This window comes from Carica papaya, chromosome 3 (genome assembly GCF_054855325.1).
Source record: "Carica papaya isolate Zhongbai chromosome 3, ASM5485532v1, whole genome shotgun sequence".
NCBI lineage: Eukaryota > Viridiplantae > Streptophyta > Magnoliopsida > Brassicales > Caricaceae > Carica > Carica papaya.
In genome coordinates this window covers 2,596,191-2,622,146 of record NC_142311.1, presented here as the reverse complement: position 1 = coordinate 2,622,146, position 25,956 = coordinate 2,596,191, and the positions used below count along the sequence as shown (strand labels likewise).

Sequence of the window (25,956 nt, the reverse complement as noted above, 5' to 3'; positions counted from 1 at the left end):
AAATAAGATTGGTATAGCTAAAAAACTAAATAAAAATTAGATTTTGTAAGTTAAATATATTATTCTATATTTATATAGTTAACATTAATGTATTGTTTTATCTTCATATAGTACATATATTTTTTATATTTTAAAATTTGGATATAAAATATCTAATATTTTATCTTTATAAATAATATTAACATATATTTTTAAGTAAATAATAATTATATATACTCAAATTTATTCTTAAAATTTAAAAAATTATTTTTAAATTTTAAGTAATATCTTATTTTGACGTAGATCACACGATAACATTATGAATAAATCCAATTTTATGTAATATATCAAGATATTTTTAAAATAAAAATAAAATAAAATAATAAAAATATGGAAAGTAATAAAGCTTATATTACTAAACACAAATATTAAATAATTTTAAAAAATTATTCGGGGAGCAATTTTGGTGGTGGAGTCGACCAGGCGAGTCAGCTAAGAACCAGCTGTCACTGGCGCATGTTCACCGCCGATTAGACGCAACCAAAACTTTCCACGCGCTATTCCCTGGGTCCCACTAACTCCCTCATTTAACTGCCACCACTTCCGTTTTTTTTGCTATTTCCACTCTTATTTTCCTCATTCGTTCTGTTTTTTTTTAAATTAATTAATATTTAATTTTAATTATTTCCTGTTTAATAAAACCCAAAATTTGGAAATTAATTTTTATTTCCCATTTTTTTAAAAAGTTTCCTCTTTAGTTTCAATTCGTTTTAAATTGTTACTTATTTGGGAAGAGAGAAATTTTGAATTGAATTTTGATTGTATATTTAGGCAATAGATAATTAGACACCCCAAACTAATGAAAGAGACACAAAAAAATGTTTATCGATAATGATACCTAATTCATGTGGTCGGTATGTTTATATTGTTTTTAATACAAGGTTGGAATGACATTATTCATTTTAGTATAAACATATAACAAGCATAATAACAATTATTATTTTTAACTAATAAATCATAAAATAAGTGAAAGTGTAATTTTTTTTTAAATTAATAGATGTAATTGTAATTAATATAGAATTAAGAAGCTTTTTATAATTTAGTGAAATGAACATGAAGTTAATTTTGTTTAATAATAATTAAAAGGGAGCTTGATCGAGACTAATGTAAGTGGGTCTCCAGTTTATAATAGAATCTATTGATTTATTCTTAAAAAACAAAAAAGGAAACTAGAAAAGTAAATTATTATATTTTTTATTTCTTATTCTGAAAAGATAAAATTATTATTCAAGGAGGAGGCAAGAAGGACAACCTAGCAGCTCCGCGTCCAGCCTCCTTCCTCCTCCCATCAAATCCATTCTTCTTCCTCCTACCCATATTCTTCCCAACACCACAAATTCTCAGCCTCTTTTCTGAGTTGACTCTTCTCCGTTCGACCGGGAATCCGTCTACCCAATGATGGGTCCTCCTATATATCTCCTCTTTGTTGTTCTTTCTGTCTTCTCTGTCGTCTCCGCCGACGATGCCTCCGTAATATTGAAGATTGCGGCGGCCTTTACTTCCCGTCCCTCCGACTGGTCAACGACGTCATCCAGCGGGTACTGCCGGTGGACCGGCATTAAGTGCGGCTCATCGGGGAGCATTACCGGCATCAACCTAAACTCGAAATCTATAGCAGGGACCCTGCCGCAAGATATTTCGTCTCTATCTGAGCTTCAGACGCTCGCCCTCCAGAGAAACTCTCTCCATGGAGATCTCCCTTCATTTGCCGATATGGGTTCCCTGCAGGAGATCTACCTCGATAACAACAATTTCACCAGCGTCCCTTCCGGCGCCTTTGGAAAGCTCGCCAGCTTGCGGATCCTCTCGCTTAGCAACAATGGCGGTATAGCGCCGTGGAGCTTTCCCATTGAACTTACTGATTCTTCTACCCTCACCACTTTGTACCTCGACGAGACCAATATAAATGGCCCATTGCCTGATATATTCGAGTCTTTCCCTAGCTTGGTGAACGTGAGGCTTTCTTACAACAATTTGACGGGACCTTTACCGGCTTCTCTTGGAAAATCCTCGATTCAGAATTTCTGGATTAATAATCAGAAAATGGGTTTATCAGGGACGCTAGATGTGTTATCGGGCATGGCCCAATTGTTTCAAGCTTGGCTGCAAAAGAATCAGTTCACGGGGTCTATCCCAGACCTCTCTAAATGCGTTAATTTGATGGATTTGCAGGTTCGTGACAATCAGTTGACGGGTATCGTGCCGCCGTCCATCAACTCGCTTTCTACTCTCGCCAACATTTCTTTGGACAACAACAAGTTGCAGGGCCCAACCCCTGCTTTCTCCCCCAATGTAGTCAAGTTTACTTATGATGATAACAACTTCTGCACAACAGAGCCTGGGAAGAACTGTGATCCGCAGGTAACAGTGCTGCTCGAGGTTGCCGGAGCTATGGGTTACCCGGTGATGCTTTCAGACTCGTGGAAGGGAAATAGTGCGTGTAATGGTTGGTCATCTGTTACCTGCGATACAACTGGAGCTGTTATCAGCGTGACCCTTGGGAAGCATGGCTTCGCCGGAACAATCTCGCCGACCATTGCCAACTTGACGTCGCTGAAGAATTTGATTCTCAACGGCAATAACTTGACAGGTCCTATTCCTCCTGCCTTGACAAAGCTGACAAGTCTTCAGTTTGTGGATGTATCGAATAATAATCTGACGGGTGATATTCCCGTGTTTCCGCCCTCGGTGAAGTTCGTTTACAAACCTGGGAATCTTCTTTTGGGGTCAAAGAATTCCGGCGGCGGGGGAGGAGGGTCACCTTCTGGACCGAATGACGACGGATCTGGCGGCAACTCAAGCCGTAGTAAGTCAGCCTCTTTAATCATAGGGGTTATTGTGGCTGTGTTAGTTTTCTTTGCAATTGCTTGCTTCGTTTTGTACAAATTCATCCTCAAGAAAAAGTATGGGAAATTTGGGAAGGTGCAGAATCCGGATAACCGGAAGGGTCAGGCTAAGAACATGGTATTTGGTGGAGGCGGAGGTGGGATAAACGGATATGGTGGTATTGCTAGTGAACTGAATAGCCAGAGCAGTGGTGATCATAGTGACCGCCATGTATTTGAAGGTGGGAATGTTGCAATTTCAATCGAAGTTCTTCGTCAGGTGACTGATAATTTCAGTGAGGGTAATATCTTGGGTAGAGGAGGGTTTGGAACTGTCTATAAAGGTGAACTACATGATGGAACTAAGATTGCTGTAAAGAGGATGGAGTCCTCTGCAATGGGTACCAAAGGAATGAATGAGTTTCAGGCTGAGATTGCTGTGCTTACTAAGGTTAGGCATAGGCATTTGGTTGCTCTATTAGGTTCCTGTATAAACGGGAACGAGCGGTTGTTGGTGTATGAATATATGCCTCAGGGAACTCTTGGACAGCATTTGTTTGAGTGGCGTGAACTTGGGTTCGCTCCATTGACATGGAAACAGAGAGTTACTATTGCGCTGGATGTAGCCCGAGGGGTGGAGTATCTCCACAGCTTAGCACAACAGAGTTTTATCCACAGGGATTTGAAACCTTCCAACATTCTTCTAGGGGATGACATGAGGGCCAAGGTTGCGGATTTTGGCTTGGTTAAAAATGCACCAGATGGAAAGTACTCTGTGGAGACACGATTGGCTGGAACATTTGGTTATCTAGCACCCGAGTATGCTGGTAAGTGGATCCTATGCAGATTTAATGTTTTTGTGTAGTAGTACTCTAGTTGCAATTTGAGTAGGCGGTCTTATTTAGTTGTTGATCGTGCTGTCTTTTTTAAATTATACTTCATATTGCCTAAGCTTGTTAGAGATAAGTGCTTACTGCTTTTATTAGTATCATTACTATTTTCCTATTATTATTATTATTATTGTATATGATTTGCTTCTCTTACAAGGTCAAATTTTTTGGCTCAATGCCATCTTGCTTTGTTCTTAGTTAGATTGTAGATTCTCAACCTCTTTTTTTTTTTTAATCTGTTGCCCTACGAGAAAGGGCACACAGCCCAGGGTTTGGGGTGATGCTAACTATCCAACAAGGGTGGGTTTGTTGGATCCTTGAGCTTTTTTCGCTGGTATGAAGTGTCATACAGTAGATGAGTTCATTTTAATCTTCACTCTTAATCAATAATGGGAATTGGGATTTGAGGACCAAAAATAGATCCCATGCTTGAAGGTCTTTTCTGAAAATCTTTGTTTAGTTGAAATGATTAATGTTCTTTATCTTGACATGTCCATTCTGTACTTTCAGCAACCATTATCAACATAACTATAAGCTTGAGTTCATTTATTCTGAATTTCTGATAAGACTGCGTTTGGTTTGCTTGCTGATTTTAATCATGAGCCATGAATTACAAAAGAAGCTTGTGGAAAGAAGTTAGTGTCTTTGTACGTTTCAATGAATTTAAATTGAATCTTCCCTGTTTTCTGCCAGCTACTGGAAGAGTCACAACGAAAGTGGATGTTTTTGCATTCGGAGTAGTATTGATGGAGATAATCACTGGTAGAAAAGCATTAGATGACACGATGCCAGATGAGAGATCTCACTTAGTAACATGGTTCCGCCGTATTCTGGTCAGCAAAGACAACATTCCAAAGGCTCTAGATGAAACTCTTAAACCCGATGAAGAGACCTTAGCAAGCATTTACAGAGTAGCTGAGCTGGCTGGGCACTGCACTGCCCGCGAGCCATACCAGAGACCAGATATGGGCCATGCAGTCAATGTTTTGGGTCCTCTAGTAGAGCAATGGAAACCTGCACACCATGAAGATGAAGAAAGCTTCGGCATTGATCTTCACATGAGCCTTCCACAAGCTTTACAAAGATGGCAAGCGGATGAAGGTACTTCCACGATGTTTCACGGGAGTATGTCCTACTCTCAAAGTCAGTCTCAGACCCATTCAAGCATTCCTTCAAAACCCTACGGATTTGCAGATACATTTGGGTCAACTGATTGCCGGTGACAGGCACGGATGGTCATAGTGTTGATCAAGGTGGGACGGTAAAATGTGGTCTCCAAGTGCGAAAAATGGGTTGCAGAGTAGCTCAACCAAGCTGATTTGCGGAAGATACTTAAAGGTCATTTGTATATGTATATTATCTTTATTGATTTTTATTTGTTTTTTGTCTTAGTTGTCTTGTTGCCAGACCCAAAAACAGTAGAGCTTCTGTTGGTTTTGTTGATTCTTTTGAAGCTAAAAGCTAACTGATTGATTTGTTTTGGTTTGGGAATCACCTATATTAGGAAGAGTGGAGAGAAGAAAGGGCAAGAATTTGTATTATAGTCGAAATTTTACTTTCATTGCTGGTGTAATTATCCATTTCGGTTTAACGTCCTCATTTCTAGCTGGTGAAGAGGATTGCTTTTCCATCTTACCTTATCTAAAGTCCATATTAGGTATGATCTGTTGAGAAATGATCTCTCCAGGCTGTATCGGAAGTTGGAACAAACATGTAGAGAAAACTCTAGGATTTCCTTTCTTGGAGGGGAGATTTGTGGCTAACTCTGACTTAAGATGATTGGCAATTTGGGATCACAGGTATAATGGGTTGGCTTGAATATGTAATAGAAGAGAGATTAAAGGGGACTTAAAATGATTTTAGGCCTTTAATCATCAAAACAGAAAGTTAAATTCTTTCACATGGGAAAAGGCTTTAGAATTTGAAGGAGACATGTTTTTATTGACAGACTTATCTTTTTAGTGCTTCACATGTTCTTGAATAGTCTTTTTATCAATCTAGCTTTTTGAATGGGTGTATCTGTTTGTGAATGCACACACACACACACATATATTATATTGGAACTATATTAAATTGAGAGTTTGGATACTTAAGCATGAGCTGAGTGGATGGACAATGACAGATTTATTCTTATGGTTGATTTTGAATGGGAGTAACTTGCAGGGTGCTTCCTTCTTTGACTTTTGAATTTCTGTGTTAATCTTAGAACAAAGGAAAAGACTTTTGAAGCGGTTTCATATATGACAGTGTGAGTAGTCAGGGGATTCGAAAATGTGGTGGTTGACAATCATGTGTTTTGGTGGCACCCAGAGATTGGACCCATAATTTTTAATACAGAATGATTATAAGATTTGATAATAATATATAATGATTATGAATTTAATATGATTATTTTAGAAAATCAATTTTAATATGTTAGAAAAAAATTCCACTGGAGTAGTAGGTTAACATATTGAGCAGTTTTAGCCGTAAAATGAAAGTGTCCAAACAGAGCATAAGAAAAAGGTGATGAGGGTCTGTTTGGCAACTGCTTTAAGAATAATTACTGAAATTATTTGGGTGCCACTTTCATTTTTCTGTCATGAGGAATTTGATTTTAATTTTTGCCTCGTCTTAATCCAGAAGTTTTCTGTATTAATTTTTAATTTTACAGTAATTTTTTCCCATAAGTTAATAGGAAATTTGATGTTAGAAAAGTTCTTTACATATTCATATAAATATATATGTGTGTGTGTATTGAGAGACCAAATATGGAAAGAACAAATATATATATCTATACATATATATATACTGGTAATGGTTAGTTGTCACAGTTTAGACAGCACAAAAAATGCCATGAATGGAGGTTTCCCAGTTGGAAATAAAAATTTTTTTTTTTTAAAAAAAGAAAATTGACCCGCCCCACGTGATCTTTATTTTCAGAACTTGCTGAAGATTTTGCCTGAATTCACACTCAATCGGGTCTAAGATTCTACCGAAATTATATTAATTTAAGCCATTGATTGCGGGGAACAACCCGACTCCGAAGTCCGAACTCAATCCCTTGACGTATGGAATATGTTCGTGTAAACTATTTAATTTTAAATAAATTTTATATTCAACTTAAACTTAATTATTTGAAGATATATATAAAATTAATTTGATTATATATTTAATTTTTCTATATATCATATAACTAAGATCTAAAAATTAAATGAGAATATAATATTTCTGAATCAAAATTCATCAAAATGCTAAGATTTAAAAAAAAAAAAAAAAAAAACCCAAAAAGAATTATGAATTTGGGTCGTGTATGAATCTATTTTTGGTCAATCTCAACAGCCCATTACCCTTTTTTGGGGTTATTCAATTGAAGTATTGGGCCGTTAAGAATGGGCTTTTAATACATGTTCATGCTGATCTTATGCTAATTCTTTTTACCCAAACCAGGGAATTCCATAGACATAAAGAAGAAGACCAGATCAAGATTTTGAACTTGCTGTGGGATTATTATTATTATTTGTATAAAAATATAATAAATTTGTTAAAATTTAATTTAATCCGAGTCATCATAGTCTTATCAATACACTAATGAACTAAGTTATCGATTTTATCGAATCAAGCATTTTAAGTTAGCTACTGACGACACTTATAATGTGTCATTAAAGTAATAAGTTTGCGTTCTTAATTAATTTTAAAACTCCGTAATATTCAAATAAAACTGAGAGATTTAAACAACTAAACTACGGTGTTGGTGGTTGCAAACTACTTTTCTTTAAGAGACATTTTGAGTCAATACGTCATGCTTTTGATCCCTAATCTTTTACTTTACAATTCATTCATTTCTTCTTCTTCCTCACGCTAAATGAATAGAAATCTTGCAAAGACGATCCGTCTGAAAATTTACATAGAAATAAAGAAAAATCATCTATGCATGAACTCCCACTATACTTTAATTTATATCTCTTTGATTAATTTACCAATCATCTCTTTTCCTTTAAATTCACAACCCAACACCATCTCCATTTTGCAGTCTTGCGTTCATATGTTGATCTTTCAATTGATTAACAGAAAAAATAAATCAAATTGGCAATGCCAAAGCTTTCCTCCATTGATATGGGTCTTGCTCTGTTCTTGTTTTCTCTGCTTCTTGTTTTTTCAAGTAAGTCCTTTACCTAGTCAAGTTAATTCAACTCTAAATGGGTTTTTTGTTAGCTTACTTTATAAGAACTTACAGATTATACAGTTTAAAATATCTAATTTTTTTTTTTTTATAAATAAATTATCAAAATATTTGACTAATAATAATCTATTAACTATATAATTAATTGTCAACGCTCCTTGTTTGTGTGTTTTTTTCTTTTTCTACGGGTACAGAAGCTTCGAGCAAGATAGGCATAAACTATGGCAGACTGGGGAACAATCTGCCACCTCCAATTCAAACCATTGAACTAATCAAATCATTGAAAGCAGGACGTGTAAAACTCTACGATTCCAACCCAGAAATCCTCAACCTCCTCTCTGCAACCCAAATCCAAGTCTCCATTATGGTCCCAAATCATCAAATCATCCCCATTTCACTCAACCAGAACTTTGCAGACCAATGGGTACAGGACAATATTTTAACTTACTACCCAGAAACCAAGATCAGAATCGTTCTGGTCGGCAACGAAGTTCTCAGCTATTCTGCCTCCGATCAAGACAGAGAAATATGGTATCATCTAGTCCCTGCAATGCGCAGAATCAATAAATCTATGAAGGCACAAGGAATTAAAAACATCAAAGTTGGTACACCTCTCGCCATGGACGTCCTCAGTTCAACTTTCCCACCATCAAACGGTGCGTTTAGGTCTGACATTGTCGATACTGTAATCATCCCATTGTTACACTTCTTAAACGGTTCAAATTCATTCTTCTTCGTCGATGCCTACCCTTATTTCCCATGGTCGATGAATCCAACCAGAGCCAATCTTGATTTTGCTCTTTTTAAATCAAACAGAACATACACCGACCCAATCAGTGGGTTGAAATACACCAACCTGCTCGACCAAATGCTCGACTCAGTCGTTTTCGCCACGGCCAAACTCGGTTACCCAAGTATCCGAATCTCAATATCCGAGACAGGATGGCCGAACGCCGGCGACATTGATCAAGTAGGAGCAAATCTTCAAAACGCCGCCGTGTTCAACCGTAACCTGATTAAGAAAATAACCGCAGACCCTCCTCTCGGAACCCCAGCTAGGCCTGGTGAAGAAATACCCACGTTTATTTTCTCACTGTTCAACGAAAACCAGAAGAGTGGTCCAGGAACAGAGAGGCATTGGGGATTGCTTTATCCCAACGGGACACATATTTACGAAGTTGATCTGACCGGAAAGAAGGAAACAAGAGAATACCAACCGTTGCCGGCGGCAAAGAACGATGTACCGTATAAGGGAAAGTTATGGTGCGTGGTGGTGAAAGGAGCGGATGTAAAAGAGTTGGGCTCGGCGTTGGACTACGCGTGCGGCGAAGGGGAGGAGAGTTGCGCGGCGCTGGCACCGGGCAAGGAATGCTACGAGCCGGTGTCGGTGACTTGGCACGCCAGTTATGCGTTTAGCTCGTACTGGGCTCAGATGAGGAGCCGAGGAGCTAATTGCTACTTCAATGGACTTGCAGAGCAGACCGACGAGGACCCGAGTAAGGTTTTATTTATTTTTTGTATTTATTTATTTTGTAAATAAATATTTTTTTAATTTATTTTTTCTAATTGTGTTAGGCCGTGGAAATTGCCGTTTCCCAAGTGTGAAGATTTAACGGCAGTTCGATTTTCCGTCGAGGAATTTGCGTATGATTAGAGTTTGACATACAGCAGATGTAATTTTTTGGCCCTGACTATAAATATACACAAATATATATATGTATTTATGCTTGGTTATTCTACTTCTACCGTATAAAAAGTTTAATAGTGTGCGAAAATTATGTGAAAGTTTTATCTCAATTTTAAAATTTTTTTTAAAAATAATATTTTTGTATAGTAAAAAATTATAATATTTTAGCTGAAGTTATTATATATATTCATAGTACTAAAAAAAAAAAAAAAAATTAAACTCTCTCAATTGATGTCAACTGATTTTTGTACGGGGCTTAGCTGGTTTCATAAATACCATTACTTGTATTTCATAACCAATAATCACCAACCGGCTCCACATAGCCCTGTCCAGTTACAAGATACTTTGGACCTCATAATATTTTTAAATAATTTTCGTATTATTTACAATTTTTAAATTATTATAAAATACTATTATTTTGTCAAAATCCAACAAAAAATAAAAATTACTAAACACAATAAATATCTTTACTCTCGTTTAATTTTATTTCTTTTTTTTATTATTTATTATTTCGCCAGACTCGTTAATTCACTAATTTTTTTTAATAATATATAAACAAAATTATTTATTCTAAAAAAATAAAAATAAAAACTATTGAAATTTATATATTACCATTAATAGTGGTTCAACTACATTGGGGCACAAAAGACATATCTTGAATGGGACGTGTCCTGGTTGGGTGGGTCTCAAGGTACTGAGTTTTAAAGATCCTAAAAACTTACCAAACATTTATGGCAATGTAAATGAAGCCCAGTGTCGGACAGTCTGCCCAACCTCCTCCCCCCATCACCATTTTATGAGTGCACCTTCTTCGTTAATAGCTGAAATGTTAAGTCAACAATCAGTAATACAGATTTTATTATTACTAAAAATATAAAATTTATTATTTTATAAATATATTAAAATTTTATTATATTTTTAAACAAAATAAATATTTTTTAATTATTAAGTTTTATTAATTAAGATAACAATAATAAGTCAAAAAATGATAAATTAATTCAAAAAAATTGAAAAATTTTCAATTTATTCTATAATTTTTTTCAAAATATAATTATATTATAAAAATAATTGAAACTTTAAATAGAGTATATAATTTCATTTTGACGGTAATATTAGTAATTTTTTTAACTAGATTGATGTTACTTTTATTTATTTTTATAAAAATATAAATTTAAGTCATTTTAAATATTTTTTATGTTTTTATTACCACAATGCTAATTTATATAATTATTAACTTTTTTATTAAAAATAGTAATAGTAAAAGTAAAATAATAATGTCAATAAAAATTACTCAAACTTGTATTTCTATATTTTTTAAAAATTTATTTAAAAATATTTGTTAATAATTAATGTCGTTTCTTATACACTATATTATTTTTTAAAATAAAAATATATTTTGTTTATTGATATTTTTTATAGATGATATTATTTAATGGTGAATTGATAAATTCGAGCTGTCAATTATGTTTGATATGTACAAAATTATAAAGTTGTACATCTTATTATTGATTAACTGCAACTAACTTTTTTGTTTCGTACAAAATTGTAATTATTATATGCTCAACAGTTTTTATTAATAAAGTAGATATTTCATATGTATATATATATATATACGTGTGTGTGTGTATTCAACCAATAAATATGAGACAATTTTGTTTTTAATTTACTCTAAATTATTATTACTACTTTAAAAATTTAAATTTACTAAACAAATAATGTGACATAATATAATTAGGATATGAGTTTTTTCATTTAATACCATATTATTTATTGAATGCATAGTATTTAGTATAACTAAATTTTATTTATAATTAATATACCCATAACTAAGATTAGTGAAATTAATACGATATAAGATAGGAGACTTAATCAATATCATATTATTTTGTATTTATTATATTCTTAAATTATAATATAATAAATTTAAATTTTATTAAAAACTAAAATTTATTATTTTATAATCGTTATAGTTTAAGATAATTAATTTAAAATATTTAATTTAAACAAGATAAAAATTTAATTTATTAATATATTAATAAAATTATGATAATTAAATTAAATTTTATTATAATAAGTTATAACGTATTTGAATAAATTTTTTTTTACAATAGTTTAATTTTTTAATTATAATAACTACAAAAAAAATAAAAAATTCTTTTGATTTTTTCCATAAAGAAATACTAAAATAGTAAATACTATGATTATAAATTATAACACCACTAAGGTCAAACAATTACATATATATATATATATACATGAAAATTCGTCTAGATACATCTTATCCCAATTTAATTTATTTTTTTAAAGAAAAAAAAATATAACGCTGCTTTATAATTAAAATTAAATCCATTAAATTAAAATTAAATCTAAATATGTTTGGCTATTGACTTTTTTTTTTTTTAATGGAGCTATGGCTCACGATCATCTCGAACACAGGGAATAATTTCCCTTCATTAATCAAGTAGACTAGCAAGATTGCGGAAAGGAAACCGTAATAAGCAATGAGCACGCAATAAGAGCGACAGCGACGTCGTTTTGTTATTTGCGTTCACATTGGCAATCGCACTTGTCTTCTCACAATACGGCAATTTTGAGCAGTTCGAGATCCAATCTTTACACCCCTGACAATCGCTATAATCCGTTTTCTATCCTCGCTACTCTCGCCTGTAGTTTACACACACACACACACACACACGTATATATATATATATATCGAAGTAATATTTATATCCGTATCAGATAGTAGGGCGTTCTTAGTGTTTATGTCGTTATACCGTTTATCTTCTTCTTCTTCATCTCGCGCGTAATAAAAATGGGGGCCATGTCGTTGACTTCAAGTCTCGTCTTGAGCTTTTCATCTGATAACTCTCGTCTCTTTCCATGTGTATTCTCTCGCTCTAAATTTAACGCCTCGCGAATCTTCACCATGAAATGTGGAGGGCCGAGGATTCGAATTTCTTCCAACCGTGGATTTCGAGTTTATGGCGAACAGAAAGTAATTCATGCTACATCCTTTTTGTGTTTGTTTATGTCCTCGTGTTAATTTTTCCTTGTCTTTAGTTAATTTTAGTTGGCTTGCTAGTGTTTGGATGTCATTTGGTATTTGATGCCACTGCCGGGTTTGTGCTTTGTTTTTTCTTTTTCGACCGTAAGTTTCCTGTGGGGTTTAATTGGCCCTTGGTTTGACCTTACTGTTTGATTAAAGTATTCTCACAGTTAATGAAGGATATATTTTATTTTTACCTAATTGTTTTAAATAGTGAAGATTTTCCCTGATCAGAGAATTCCGTGCCGTTACCGTAAGTAACACCATGTTATGGTTGTAGAATCTCTGTTTTGCGTGAAAATTAGACACAAGCACTCTCTCAGGCTCGGCAGTAATGGAATCAGCTGGCTGCTTCTGCTAATTGCGAATTTTTTATAAAAAATGTGTGGAAATATGCTAGTATATATCGCACAGGATTTACAGCGCCACACAGTGGACATAGACTATGACTGAGGGTACGGTTGCTAGTATGATCCAGTGAGATATGTTACATTGTTCTTGTGCTAGATATGGAGTTTTGGTGTGTATACACTATGGTTGAGGGAAATGCTGTGCCTGATGCTAATAAGACTCACTTAACGTTATGCTGCTCTGATATTGAAATGTAGCATTAAACCTGGGGTTTATTGTTCTGTCCGATTAATGGAAGATTGTTTTGTTCGGGGTTTATCATATACGGGTTCTTTGGTTGGCTGGAATATACCATTTTAGTGCAGTTGTAAGGAAATACTACAGTTGTGTTGCTTGGGTGGATATTCCAATTTGTTTATCGGCGACGATTTTGGCAGGTGTAGGAGGGACTTACAGAGGATCTGTTATTTTATTTATATGGGAAGTTTGTTGAAGAAAGAATATGGTACCTGGGAATTTATTTTGGGGATATGGAAGGAGTTTTATGGGTATTGTTCGAATCCTTACCATTTGCTAGAAGACATCTGAATTGTGATGGTAGGTTGATGTTGGCCATAAAAATTAAGAGAGCAAGACTTTTATCTAATGCAATTAATTTTGCTTTTCGGTGTTGGATGGAAGAACTGAAGGGGGACCCTTGTTTCCTGCATATTTTATAACATGATTAATGACTTGGATGATGGTGCAGTCTCATCCAAACAACAGATGCATATGGTCTCAGTTGGCAATTTCTTGCAATTTGTTGTTCTGCTTCTGTTCGGCTTTTTAACTGATTGACAGATTTTCTATTTTGAAAAAGCTCTAAACTTGCTTACTTAGAGCAAGATTCCCAAATGTCGCACTTAATAAATGTTCTAAATATTTATTGTAACTTTGTAAAATTTTGTTTATTTATTTATTTTTTTGAAATAAATTTTTTTTATATATTTAAAATTTTGTTTATAGATTGAGGAAAAGCAGGTAAGGAAGTGTTCGCCACTCTTAGAAAGGTTATCACTGTCAAGTAATGGTGCTTTAGCCTCTGAAGACTTGAAAGCAATTCCCGACATTTGGAGGTATTCAGCAGACAAGTATGGTGATCGGGTGGCGTTGGTCGATCCGTACCATGATCCACCTTCACGTATGACTTATAAAGAGGTTAGTTTTCTGTTAAGTGGTCTTTATAATTTTTTTTCCTGGTTTCTGGATTTAAAGAAAAACCGATTGTCTTGCATCCAAGAAGCATTTAGAGAAACTATATTTTTCTCGACCCTTAGTATTCTGCTTCTTCTTATACTGGTGTTTGACTATGCATAATGAAAACTAATATTCTTAACTTAGAATTTAGATTAGAATATTTGGGACATTTTTGTTATTAGGTATTTGAATTTTACTTCTTCGTAATGCTAGAATCTCATTCTTTTGAATGAGAGTAGAGAATTGATGCAGATTTGAGAATGTGGAATCCTGTATCTTGTTCATTCTTTCTCTTTTCTTGCTTTCTTTTGGTCTCAAGCTACCTTTCTGAAATCTTAGTTGGGACTCCTTAATCGGAAAAGTGATATATAATGTTATACAGCCTATTTGGACAACAAGAATATAAAAAACCTAACACTTCTATAGATTCCTACAAGACCCCATACCAAATGAAATTACCAAAATAGGTCTAATATGCAGAAAAAAAATGATGTGAGAGTATCTCATAACAGAAACATTTGAAATTAGTCTTCCACGGATATGTCATCAACTCGTCAGTCCCTGTATATATGATCTGTTCTTTTTAAGTACTGTGGAGGAAAATGTGAATGTATTCTGTAGCTTCATTTCTATGACTTTTTTCAAAATTACAGTTGGAGCAGGAAATCTTGAACTTCGCTGAAGGTTTGAGAGTTGTTGGACTTAAGCCAGATGAGAAGATTGCACTCTTTGCTGACAATTCCTGTCGGTGGCTTGTTGCAGATCAAGGTACCTGGTAGCTAACATAGTCATTAAACTTCAATGTGCTAGTACTTTTACCACATCGTATAATATTTCTTTAAAATAGATTTTGTTCTTCATTTTAAATAGTAAAACATAGGATTTTACACGAATGTTGTTTGCTTAAAACAATTCAACTTTTTCTTCTATATAACTGGGAGAATGAACAAAGAATTTTTTTAAAAGGAATAGCAAGAAGTGAAGCAGTTCCAGAGTGAGCAGGTGAACTTTCCTTTATTTAATTCTTTAAATCTCAGTGTCAGTGAACTTCATCAAACTCAATAACATCTCAGATGGGCAAGAAAACTTCTTGGTGTTTTTCTAGTATTTTAATCATAGATGGGGTATGTAGGCTATATCCATTATCCATTGGCAAGTAACTCTTGAAAGTGATGCTGACCCCTGGCTATATATAATACTATCTGTAGAAGCACCCAACCTTTGTATGTTCCGTCACATGTTCGAATATAGTTGGCAGCTTTCTGAAAACTTAGACGGTTGTTTTCATCTTGATCTAGGTACGATGGCGACTGGAGCAGTTAATGTGGTGAGGGGATCAAGATCAGCTGTTGAGGAGTTATTGCATATATACAGTCATTCTGAAAGGTTTGATAACAAATTTTGATACGCTTTTACCAAGTGAGATGTGACTTTACTTCCAAATTTTGATGATCCAAACCATGAATTTCTCTCTTTAAATAACAGCCTATAAGATATTTTACAACTTACGTGTGTTTCAAGTTGCATTTTATATGAATATATGAACATGAGCAGGTTTCTCTATTCATTATAATAATATATCTAAGAAGATAAATATATTCAAAAAATCATAATTTAGCATCTAATTAAATGGGATATATGTATACATATGTTAAGTAATTCTACTACGCATTAGTATTTTTATACTTGCGTTTGAAACTGCTTTATTATTATTATTGTTATTGTTATTTTTGTAATTTAATAATCAATGAGCTAGCGCAGACAGAACAAATACATTAGACAATCTGGATATATTTATATTATTTTTCTATCAATTTGTACAAGGGCGTAAGTAACTAAAAGAGAAAAACAAACATAAAACTTGTGAGACCAACTCTCTCTCTCTCTCTATGTACATATACCTATATATAAGATTTTACTTTATTATGATGGGTTTTCATTAAAAAGCTTTCAGAGGGATACATTAAATCTTAATCGACCTTAAATAGATTCCATAAAACAATAATAGGATATTCATTTTTCAGCCATTTCCAGTACAGGGGAATAATATTATATCAAAAAGAGATCTCTTTACAAAATTAAAATCAAGAAGGTAATTGGTGCTCATAGGAGGTTCTAGTTGACCTACAAGCTGCAATATTATATAGGAAATTGAGATTTGGAATCATGAGAAACTTCTTGCCCCATAAAAGATGCAAAACATTTATTCATGTATCCATGCAACAGAGTTAGGTAAATCTTACTCAATGATTTTTAAGAGCTCTTTTCTCTTATTGGCACTACAGAAATCATTAACTCCACTTTTCATTACTACAGTGTTGCGTTAGCTGTGGACAATCCTGAATTTTTCAACCGGATTGCAGAAACATTCTATTCCAACTCAGATATGAGATTTGTGATTCTGCTTTGGGGAGAGAAGTCATTATTGGCTAGTGATGGAAAAGGGATCCCTGTTTTTAGCTACAAAGAGATAATTGATTTAGGACGAGAGAGCCGTAGGGCTTTATTGGAGTTTCATAATGTTGGTAAGTTGATTGTCTGAGTGTAAGTTATTCATGAATACATGTCCTCTGGGTCACAGCACTTGTTATATCTGGTTGCTTGAATTTACAGTTTAACTCATGGTTGAGGAGCTATTCTTGTTGCTTGTTTGCCTGAAGGATGCATTAAAATCAGAATAATGAACTCTTCTGTAGTTTCAGATCCAGTATTTTGCTACAGTTTTTGGATGTTACATAGTCTGGGGAATTTGAAATATACATAATTTAAGGTAGATTATTCATAATAGATGTTTCTTTCGTGCACCAGTTACCGATAACTTCATGCCCCATCTATTCCATTGTTCTAAAGTGGCATCGATTTTGGTATTAGAGGATTTTAGCTAAACTTCTTAATGATCATATATTGAGTTTCAGTTGCATAGTCACTGAAGTGTATTGAAGATTTATATGCTTTTCCCTCAAATTTTGCAACAATGTAATACTGAACCAGAGAAGAAGGGTTCACCCTGGAGTCTGATATTGATGTTTTTATGTTTAATTTTTTCTTCTCAAGTTACATTTTCAATGTTGTGTAGGATTTGTTTCCTGGGGTGGTGTTTTGCAGTAGGATTAGTGTGTGGAAGTAATGATGCCGTAGTTAACAGCATTGACAAAAGTACTTTATTCCCCTATCAAAAGATCTCGTATTTCTGAATTCTAACTGAAAGTCAATCTAATATACATTCCTTGCTGTACCTTCCTGATAAGATTATCCAGAACTTGTTATTACTTGTTAATTTTCTTATCAGTTGCACATTAGTTATTTTAACGGATCAAATGATGCAATTTAAGGAACAATTTAGTGGGGAAATACCAAATTTTTATACTTGGAACTCGGAAACAAAGTTTGCTAGGTTTCTACGGTAAAAGCTGCAGCTTGTGATGACTATGGGATTAAATTTAAATTATAACTAAATTGACATATGAATGCTACTATTCATGAATTAGTTCATGGGTTGATCTGTTTTTAATCTCTTTGTTATACTTATCATTACAGAATGACAAGCTATTTTCAGTTTTTTTACTTTCAGTAATAGATTCGTAAGAACTGGTGGTCTGCAACTAACCATACTGACAATTGTGATTGCAGGGAAACACTGTGTGTATGAAACCATCAGCTCTGATGATATTGCTACACTTGTCTATACTAGTGGAACAACTGGCAATCCAAAAGGTGTTATGCTTACGCATAAGAATCTATTACACCAGGTCAAAGTCTCTACTTCTGCTTTTTAGTTTTCTGTTAGTATTAACTTTGTGAATACGGTATTCAACGACCAATCTTCACGAACTTCAGTAAGTATATTCAATAAGTAAAAGAAAAGGAGAAAGAAAGAGGAAAGAGGTAATGTCCTAGTTTGTGAATATGGTATTCAACTGACCAATCTTCACGAACTTAAGTAAGTATATTCAATAAGTAAAAGAAAAGGAGAAAGAAAGAGGAAAGAGGTAATGTCCTAGTTTGAGTTTTTGTTGGGTGTGAGTTTATCAGGCAGCAGCAATGGATTTGTTTTATTATGTGCGGCTTCGATACTGACTATATGTTGAGGAGATGATTATTTAAGTTTTAGTTTCTTGCTTTTCATTTTATAAATTCTTGAAAATTTGTTTTGATTGGTTTTCTTCATTGTCTTCAACTTAAGGCAATACTGGGGCCATTCCTGGTTTGGATTTTTTCCAGGTAAGGAATTTGCATGAATATGTACCTGCTGTAGCTGGGGATAGATTTCTTAGCATGCTTCCATCTTGGCATGCATATGAACGAGCTTGCGAATATTTCATATTTACGCATGGAATTGAGCAAGTCTACACAACTGTGAGATATTTGAAGGTAATAGTCTTCTTAATTAGATTTTGTGTTAGTTGATTATGCATTGTTGATTTTCACATGTTTCATTGGATGTTCAGTCACTATTTTATTATGGTTATCTATCTCATCCTTTATTGTATGTGAGGGAAAGAGCTAAAAAAAATGAGCGATTTTCTTGTTCTTGTATATATATATGGATACTTCACGTGTGAATAAGGATGAAAAGAAATGTTGCAACATTTATCAATTTGATGCCATTTTTGGTGTTCGGATTTACATGCTTATTGCAATTTCTTTTCGTTGTAGGATGATCTGCGGCATTATCAACCTCATTACATGATATCTGTTCCTTTAGTATATGAGACACTCTACAGGTATTTGTCAAGACCCAATTAATAGTGGTTAGAATTTGTTAGAAATAATTATTTAGATTGTTTTGATTAATTAGAAATTAGTTTCAATTAATTACTTTTAGCTATAAAAGGTAGTCTTGGAATGATTTTTATATAAAGGAAAAACATGAATGAACGTTTAATTTCTTTCTTTACAGCAAAGCCTTGCTTCTTCAGTTTTTTTCTTTACTCTCCTTCCTTATTTCTTCATAAATCAGGACTGGTTCCTAACAGTATTATAGAGCAGAAATTTGCTGATATTTGGGGAATCATTAATACTGATATCTTGCTTGGAACCAACTATCAACTGCAATTAGGAAACTGGAAAAAATAATATTTTCCTTTCTTAGTGCACATGCCAGTTTTCAAAATATTTCCTCTGTAGGAGCTTAGAAGTCTTACAAGATGCAATTCTCTTTGGCATGCATTTGGATGAACACTATTTCCTGTTATCTTGTGCATAGCACCTTAATACAAATAACTTTTTCATCTTTAAAATTACTTCATTACATGGCGAAAGTTTTGCATGGCAGTCTCAAAAGAAATCAGGCCAATGTACAAAGGTGGTGAAATAAACTCACTTGGACAACTGAAAGTAGATTATATGCTTGTGCATTGAATTTCTGTTGAAGATCAAGAAATATGGTCATTAGGTTGAAATTTCTATTTGCAGCATGATGTTATTGCTCTGTAGGATATTGGTGAGACTATTTGAACATTATATGATGAACCTATGTTAATTATTTTCTTAGTTTATATTATTTTTGTTAGCTTAAGGTATTCCTTCTTCATACTTGAGTACTTATGTAGGAATCGTATCTTGTGAGTATATGACAACATGGTGATAAGCAATGATCTGATCTTATGTTGCAAGTATAATACATTATGGTGCTGAACAATTCATTTGAACCATTGAAATTTTTGTTAGTTTCAAATATTGCTTCTCAGGATAGTAACATTCTTTCTTTAATAATTGTAGTGGGATTCAGAGACAAATTTCTACAAGTTCCGCTGCTCGCAGATTTGTGGCACTTACGCTGATAGGAGTCAGCTTAACATACATGGAGTTCAAGAGAATTTATGAGGTTTGGCATTAGGAGATTACCTAATTGAATTCTCCAAGCTGCCTGCTGTTTTTGTTGAATGTTTGTTTCTAAATTTTGTTATGTTCTAAGTCTTTAAGATATCCTTTTTAGGGCGATTATCTCATTGGTTTGACTTCTTTGCTTTTCTCCTTCTTTTTTTTATTGATTTAATTTTGTAAGAGTATTGTGCTTTCAAGGTCCTTTATAGTTGCTTCCCAAAGATACTAGGAAAGAAGCATGGATTCTAGTATCGTTCGCCGGCAGTGTTCATACATTAGATTTGGAAACTAAATAATTCTGATGCATAAATTTATGCTGTGTCCGACACCCAAGCTGACTCCATTTAACATAGAACAAACATTGAGAAAATTCCAGTCCTTTAAGCAAAAAAAGTAGCTATTTACAGGTTTGGATATGCATTTTTTGTTTCTCTTCTAAAACTGCTTTTAAAGCACCTTATTAGAGAAGGTACAAAAGCTTTTCCTTACATACAGCAAATAATGGGAGAAAGTGCCATAAAACAGCTGTGAGAATTTGATTGACAATAAATGCTTTTAGGTGTTGAAAATCAAAGAGAATTGCCTGTTGATATAAAGGATGGAAGGATTGAGCATTATAATTTGATTGGATCTATTTGTATCTTCAAGTAACAATCTATTTTTTTTTTTCCTGCAATAGGCTTTGATGAATTTTGACTTGGTCAATAGGGTTTTTATTTGACGAGGAATCAGAAGCAACCGTCGTATCTTGTTTCCGTGGTGGATTGGTTATGGACAAGATTGATTACAGCGATATTGTGGCCCATACATATGTTAGCCAAGACACTTGTCTACAGCAAAATTCATTCTGCAATTGGGATATCAAAGGTTTTATCTGTTATTTTCTGGTGTTCCATTTTTTATTTTCTTATTTACTACTGAATTTCAACGTCATATGTAATTAGTTCCTAGCCCTCTTGAAAAAATTATTGCCAGAAACAAAGAATAATTAGTTCCTTTTGTAGAAAGTTTAGCACTCAGATAAAAAGATCAAGACTTTTGTTTTTTCTTTTCATACTTTTGAATGATATTTTTCATGTCAGATTGTTTTTGTATTGATGAACTGAACTGAAAGTTGTTGTTTTGCTTTGCTTGAGAACAAGATTTCTAACAAAAAATCGTTCTATGTGAATTTCTGAGGCTGCTTTAGTCCTGGAGAATTCCTTATAAAAAAATAATCATCCAGTGCTAAATCTATCTGTTAAAAATACGTTAATTCTTTAATGTGTATAATAATATATGTGGCTCTCTGCAGGCTGGCATAAGTGGAGGTGGTAGCTTGCCGTTGCATGTTGACAAGTTCTTTGAGGTTAGATGACAAGAACATATTAGTTTGCTAATAAAAACTTTAAACAAATCTCTTATTTTAATTAGTATGCATCAGGCAATTGGTGTGACAGTGCAGAATGGGTATGGCTTAACAGAGACTTCCCCTGTTCTTGCTGCCCGACGGCTGAATTGCAATGTAAGGGACACTTTTTCTTTCTCTCCTAATAGGAGATGATAGTTTATATCTTTGTACTTGCATTAACGCATATTTATACAAAGTTATTGTTTGAAGCATCACATGTTACTGAGAGCAATCATGAAACATCCGATTACAAAATTTCCAGGTTCAACAAATTATATGCCAAAATTTTAATCAAGTTATTTGTAGAAGTATTAGCACATTGCAGAATAATTTGTTATCATTAAATTTTCATACTACTTGTGAGATAATTCCTTTACGTTTATCCTTTATGGTTTTTGAGTAATATAGAATCATTCATGAAGCTCTCTTTGTGTTTCAATTGCATCTTTTCCAGTATATACACTAGGTACATCAGTTACAATGTTGCAGATTTAATTTTTGAAGGTTCTTGGTTCAATTGGACACCCCATGCAAAATACTGAATTCAAAATTGTGGATCCTGAAACTGATGAGGTTCTACCTCCTGGTTCGAAGGGCATAGTCAAAGTTAGAGGCCCGCAAGTAATGAAAGGTTACTTTAAGGTAACATTGTTTCTCTTAATTAATCTCGAAAGTGATGGAAGATTTCTACTGATAACTTTTTTTTCTTCTTGGTGAAAGTAAACTGATCCGTTATAATCTGATAAATTTTATTCCCTGTTCTCCCTTTGTTAGATTAGCCATAGAACTTCAATCTTTGCCTGTGACGATGAAATGATTGTTTGGTCCATGCTGATATTGATGCTTTGTTGCGCATGAAATTAAGGCTTTGAAATATGTTATTTATTAACAGCTCATCAAGTCAAACTTTGTAAATATTTTATTGTCTTCCATCTCAAACCAACCAGTCAACATCGATTTAGCATTTTTGGTTTGAGGAAAAGAGTCATATATAATAATTTACAACAAAGTTAAGAAGCGATTGTTATCTTTTTGTTTTACCAGAAACTCATTTTGATCCGTGAAGAAGCTTTTTGGCTTGTAATTCTCCCCTTCCCCCCTGCCAATTTGATTATATGGACCCTTTAAGTTAACTATAATTTTCTTGATGGCACATAGAATGAGAATACACGTCACCCCCTATCCACAAAACATGCAATAATGAAAAAGGAATAAATTACGAGTCTCTGGATTTTGCACCTAATTACAAATAGGTTCATTAGTTTCAAGAAAATCCTGTTGTTTAAACAAATTCTAGATGTTGAATGACTATCGAAGCACAAATCAGTTTTATTTTTTTAAGATGCACAAATCGGTATTATTTTTTCAAGATGACATACTGGACACCTGTAAAAGATCATATATAAAAATATTAATAAAAATGAAGAATCTGGACGGAAATTGGGTCGGTAGTTTGATCAGTCAGTTATCTCTTATCGCAATTCTCCAAGCTCTCTCCCAAATTTTATTCAAAATCTTCAATTGTTTTAAGATTTCATGTCTTTTCCTTTTTCGATGAGTTTCCTATTCTCTTGAGAGAAAAGTGGTCAGTTCATATTTTAACAGTGATCATAATAGCTAATTGACTGAGTTGTCATATTTACTCGAAATATTAGGATTAGGTTGTAATTTTTTTAAACTAATGGATCTACTTGTGATTATGTTCAAAACCTAAAGATTTTCCTGTATTCTACCTTAAACAATGCTATAGTTTTTTTAGGTGCTTACTCTGTAAGAACAAAAATCTAATAAATAATGTTTACTTGGGGTATTTACAATGTAGTAGTCTCTTTTAGTGAAGAGAGTTCATGAATTTTGAGTACCATTGGGATAGTGCAAACGAGGAAGAAATGGAGTTGGAATAAAAGTGTCCCAGATTTTTGGCTTGATGGTCTCGGGCGTTGTGGTCGTGATTTCTTCTAACAATGATTTTGAGACTGGAAATTCCATGGCAAAAAAGTTTCTTCCTTGTCCTTTGTCATAACTGGTCTCCTTTTTGTGGGAGCTGATATCGGAATGTACACACAGTTTGTGCTTGTCCTTTGCTGTTCAGAAAATGCCATGGCCTGATGCTTCACTCGATCAACCTGTTTAGTTAGAGAATATTTTCATATGCACTGGTCACTGATGTCTCTTCGAGTCATGACTTCTGCCTGCTATAATTATATGTTTATCTGTGAGCACGTGTGTTGTATGTGTATATTTGTATCAAATTGGTTATTATCAAGTTATGGATTTGTGTTAGTGCTTCATCAGAATCTATCGGCAACAAAGCAAGTTTTAGGTGAGGATGGTTGGTTCAATACTGGTGATATTGGTTGGATTGCTCCTCATCATTCAACAGGGCGAAGTCGTCGCTGTGGAGGTCTTATTGTTCTTGAAGGTCGTGCAAAGGACACAATTGTACTCTCAACTGGTACGTTGAATAACTTCTTCTCAAACATTAAAACCACGAGTCTTTCTTGCAGTTAACTCAAAAAGAGTTTCATTTTTTTATATGTCATGATCTGATCTATTCTCTTTTCTTTTGTGTTTAGTAAGTTATATTTTTGTATTATTGTTGTTGTTGTTGTTATTTTCATGTGCTATTAAGGAAAATGTTGAATAACTCCTAGAACAATGGACATAGTGCTATTTCCACTTATCTACTCATATGTGGTGTTCCAGACTTTCATCTCATTTTCCTGGCTAGCTGCCTTGCCTTTTCTTTTTTCCTAAATCCATCATTTGCATTTTTTTTTAAATCCATGCATAAAACTGTGTCATGGTAATTGCAGCAATGCAAATTCTCACTTAAGCATTTCACATAATTAAGATATGTTGAAATGGACGATATTTCTTTATAGTGTAAACTCATTTATTGGAATTTCCCATTTGCTTAGGAATAACCTCTATATTCTTTTGTTAGTTATTTCATTCATGTCAAAATTATATAAATTCTAAGTAGATGCTTTTGATAATATAGGTGAAAATGTTGAACCATTAGAGCTTGAAGAAGCTGCAATGAGAAGTTCTTTGATTCAACAGATTGTTGTTATTGGCCAGGTTATATCTAAAAGTCCCTTTTTCTTCTACCTTTCTTCTTTCAAGTTTATATGCTAGTGTTACCCACTGAGATGCTTTTTGTCATGTTCAGGATCAACGACGCTTGGGAGCTATCATTGTTCCAAACACGGAAGAGGCATTGGTGGCAGCAAAAAGGTTATCAATTGTGGATGCTGAATCTTCTGAAGTAAGCAAAGAAACACTTACCAACCTGCTCTATGAGGAGCTGAGGAAATGGTAATTCTTCTTTAATTAGAATTATTATGAATATTCCAGCAACAAAAAAGGAATATCTAAATGATATTGACAGAAACGTGTCTTGGTATCTTGATATCCCTCCATCCTTGTTTTTAACAGTTGGTTGAAGCATCAAAGATTGTACACTTTGATTTAAGTTATAGGGTTAATATCAAAATCAAGGTTGTGTTCATGGAGCTAGGGCACCTTTTCTCATTTTTCTTGCCTTTATGGTGCATAGTTGGCTCCATATAATTTATTCACGGGTGGACAGTTTCATTATTTGCTTCTAGTTATGTGATACCCTTTGGCATTTACCTTTATTTTTTAATTTTTTTCCTGAAATACAACTTAATATACTGTGAACATATAAATGTCAAGAGCAGTTCAGATGCTCGAATTCAGTTATTCGTTTACTTTATGTGGTATAATCTATTATCTGATTCAGTTCTCTTTGTGCAGGACATCGGAATGTACATTTCAGATTGGACCTATCCTTATTGTGGATGAAACTTTTACGGTAATTTTTCATGCAGCATGTTATAAGTTATCTTATAATTTCTGATTTTTGTTATTTTAATTCTTTGAGTATTTTATACAACTTGGCAGTAAGTAGGATCATTATGATTTACGTTCTTTTTATGGTACATTTATTAAACACGCATCTCAAATACCATTTTAATAAAAAGTTTGAATAACAAACAGAAGCCATGATAGTTTCCTAACAGTGCCACCAAACTATGTCTGAAGTTGCTGAATGGAAATAAATAAAATTGAGTAGAGCACTTTTGAATATTTTTGAAGTAATTTTTTCTTGGAACTTTAACTGAACTTCTGGTTACAGATTGATAGCGGCTTAATGACACCAACCATGAAAATCCGAAGGGATAAAGTGGCAGAAAAATACAAAGAGGAAATAGCAAGAATGTACAAGTAAAATTTCCCCATGAAGTGGGATTTTACCATCTATTGTATAGTCTAATAGTGCATAAAGATATTGTGTTACAACCACAGCCAGGGCTCCCGGGTAGTATTATGTAAAATTCATGGAGGGAATATAGTCAAAATGTAATACAACTCAGGCTCATCATGTTGTCTTGTGACTAGTCCCCTAAAATTGGTTGAAGCAAAGAAATGAGATGCCCCCATACTGTTTCCTGCTCTGTCTCAGTTGGCGCTTGCA

General features: G+C 33.7%; 2 protein-coding genes across 2 annotated transcripts; both read left to right on the top strand.

The window, feature by feature from the left end:
* Nucleotides 1–1,242: 1,242 nt before the first annotated feature.
* Nucleotides 1,243–5,368, top strand: LOC110807935 (Leucine-rich repeat protein kinase family protein). Its single transcript, XM_022033243.2, has 2 exons — nt 1,243–3,691; nt 4,448–5,368. Exons 1-2 carry the CDS (start codon nt 1,435–1,437, stop codon nt 4,975–4,977), a joined length of 2,787 nt encoding a protein of 928 aa, XP_021888935.1. The 5' UTR covers nt 1,243–1,434; the 3' UTR covers nt 4,978–5,368.
* A 2,466-nt stretch (nt 5,369–7,834) lies between these two features.
* AAE15 (acyl-activating enzyme 15) lies at nt 7,835–25,936 on the top strand. Its single transcript, XM_088214679.1, has 20 exons — nt 7,835–7,895; nt 8,111–9,417; nt 12,350–12,598; nt 14,006–14,197; nt 14,890–15,008; nt 15,539–15,622; nt 16,553–16,761; nt 17,867–17,985; nt 18,458–18,607; nt 18,893–18,960; nt 19,958–20,063; nt 20,771–20,929; nt 21,357–21,410; nt 21,486–21,566; nt 21,957–22,094; nt 23,748–23,907; nt 24,457–24,536; nt 24,628–24,773; nt 25,236–25,293; nt 25,618–25,936. Exons 1-20 carry the CDS (start codon nt 7,850–7,852, stop codon nt 25,708–25,710), a joined length of 3,618 nt encoding a protein of 1,205 aa, XP_088070805.1. The 5' UTR covers nt 7,835–7,849; the 3' UTR covers nt 25,711–25,936.
* The last annotated feature ends 20 nt before the right edge of the window (nt 25,937–25,956 follow it).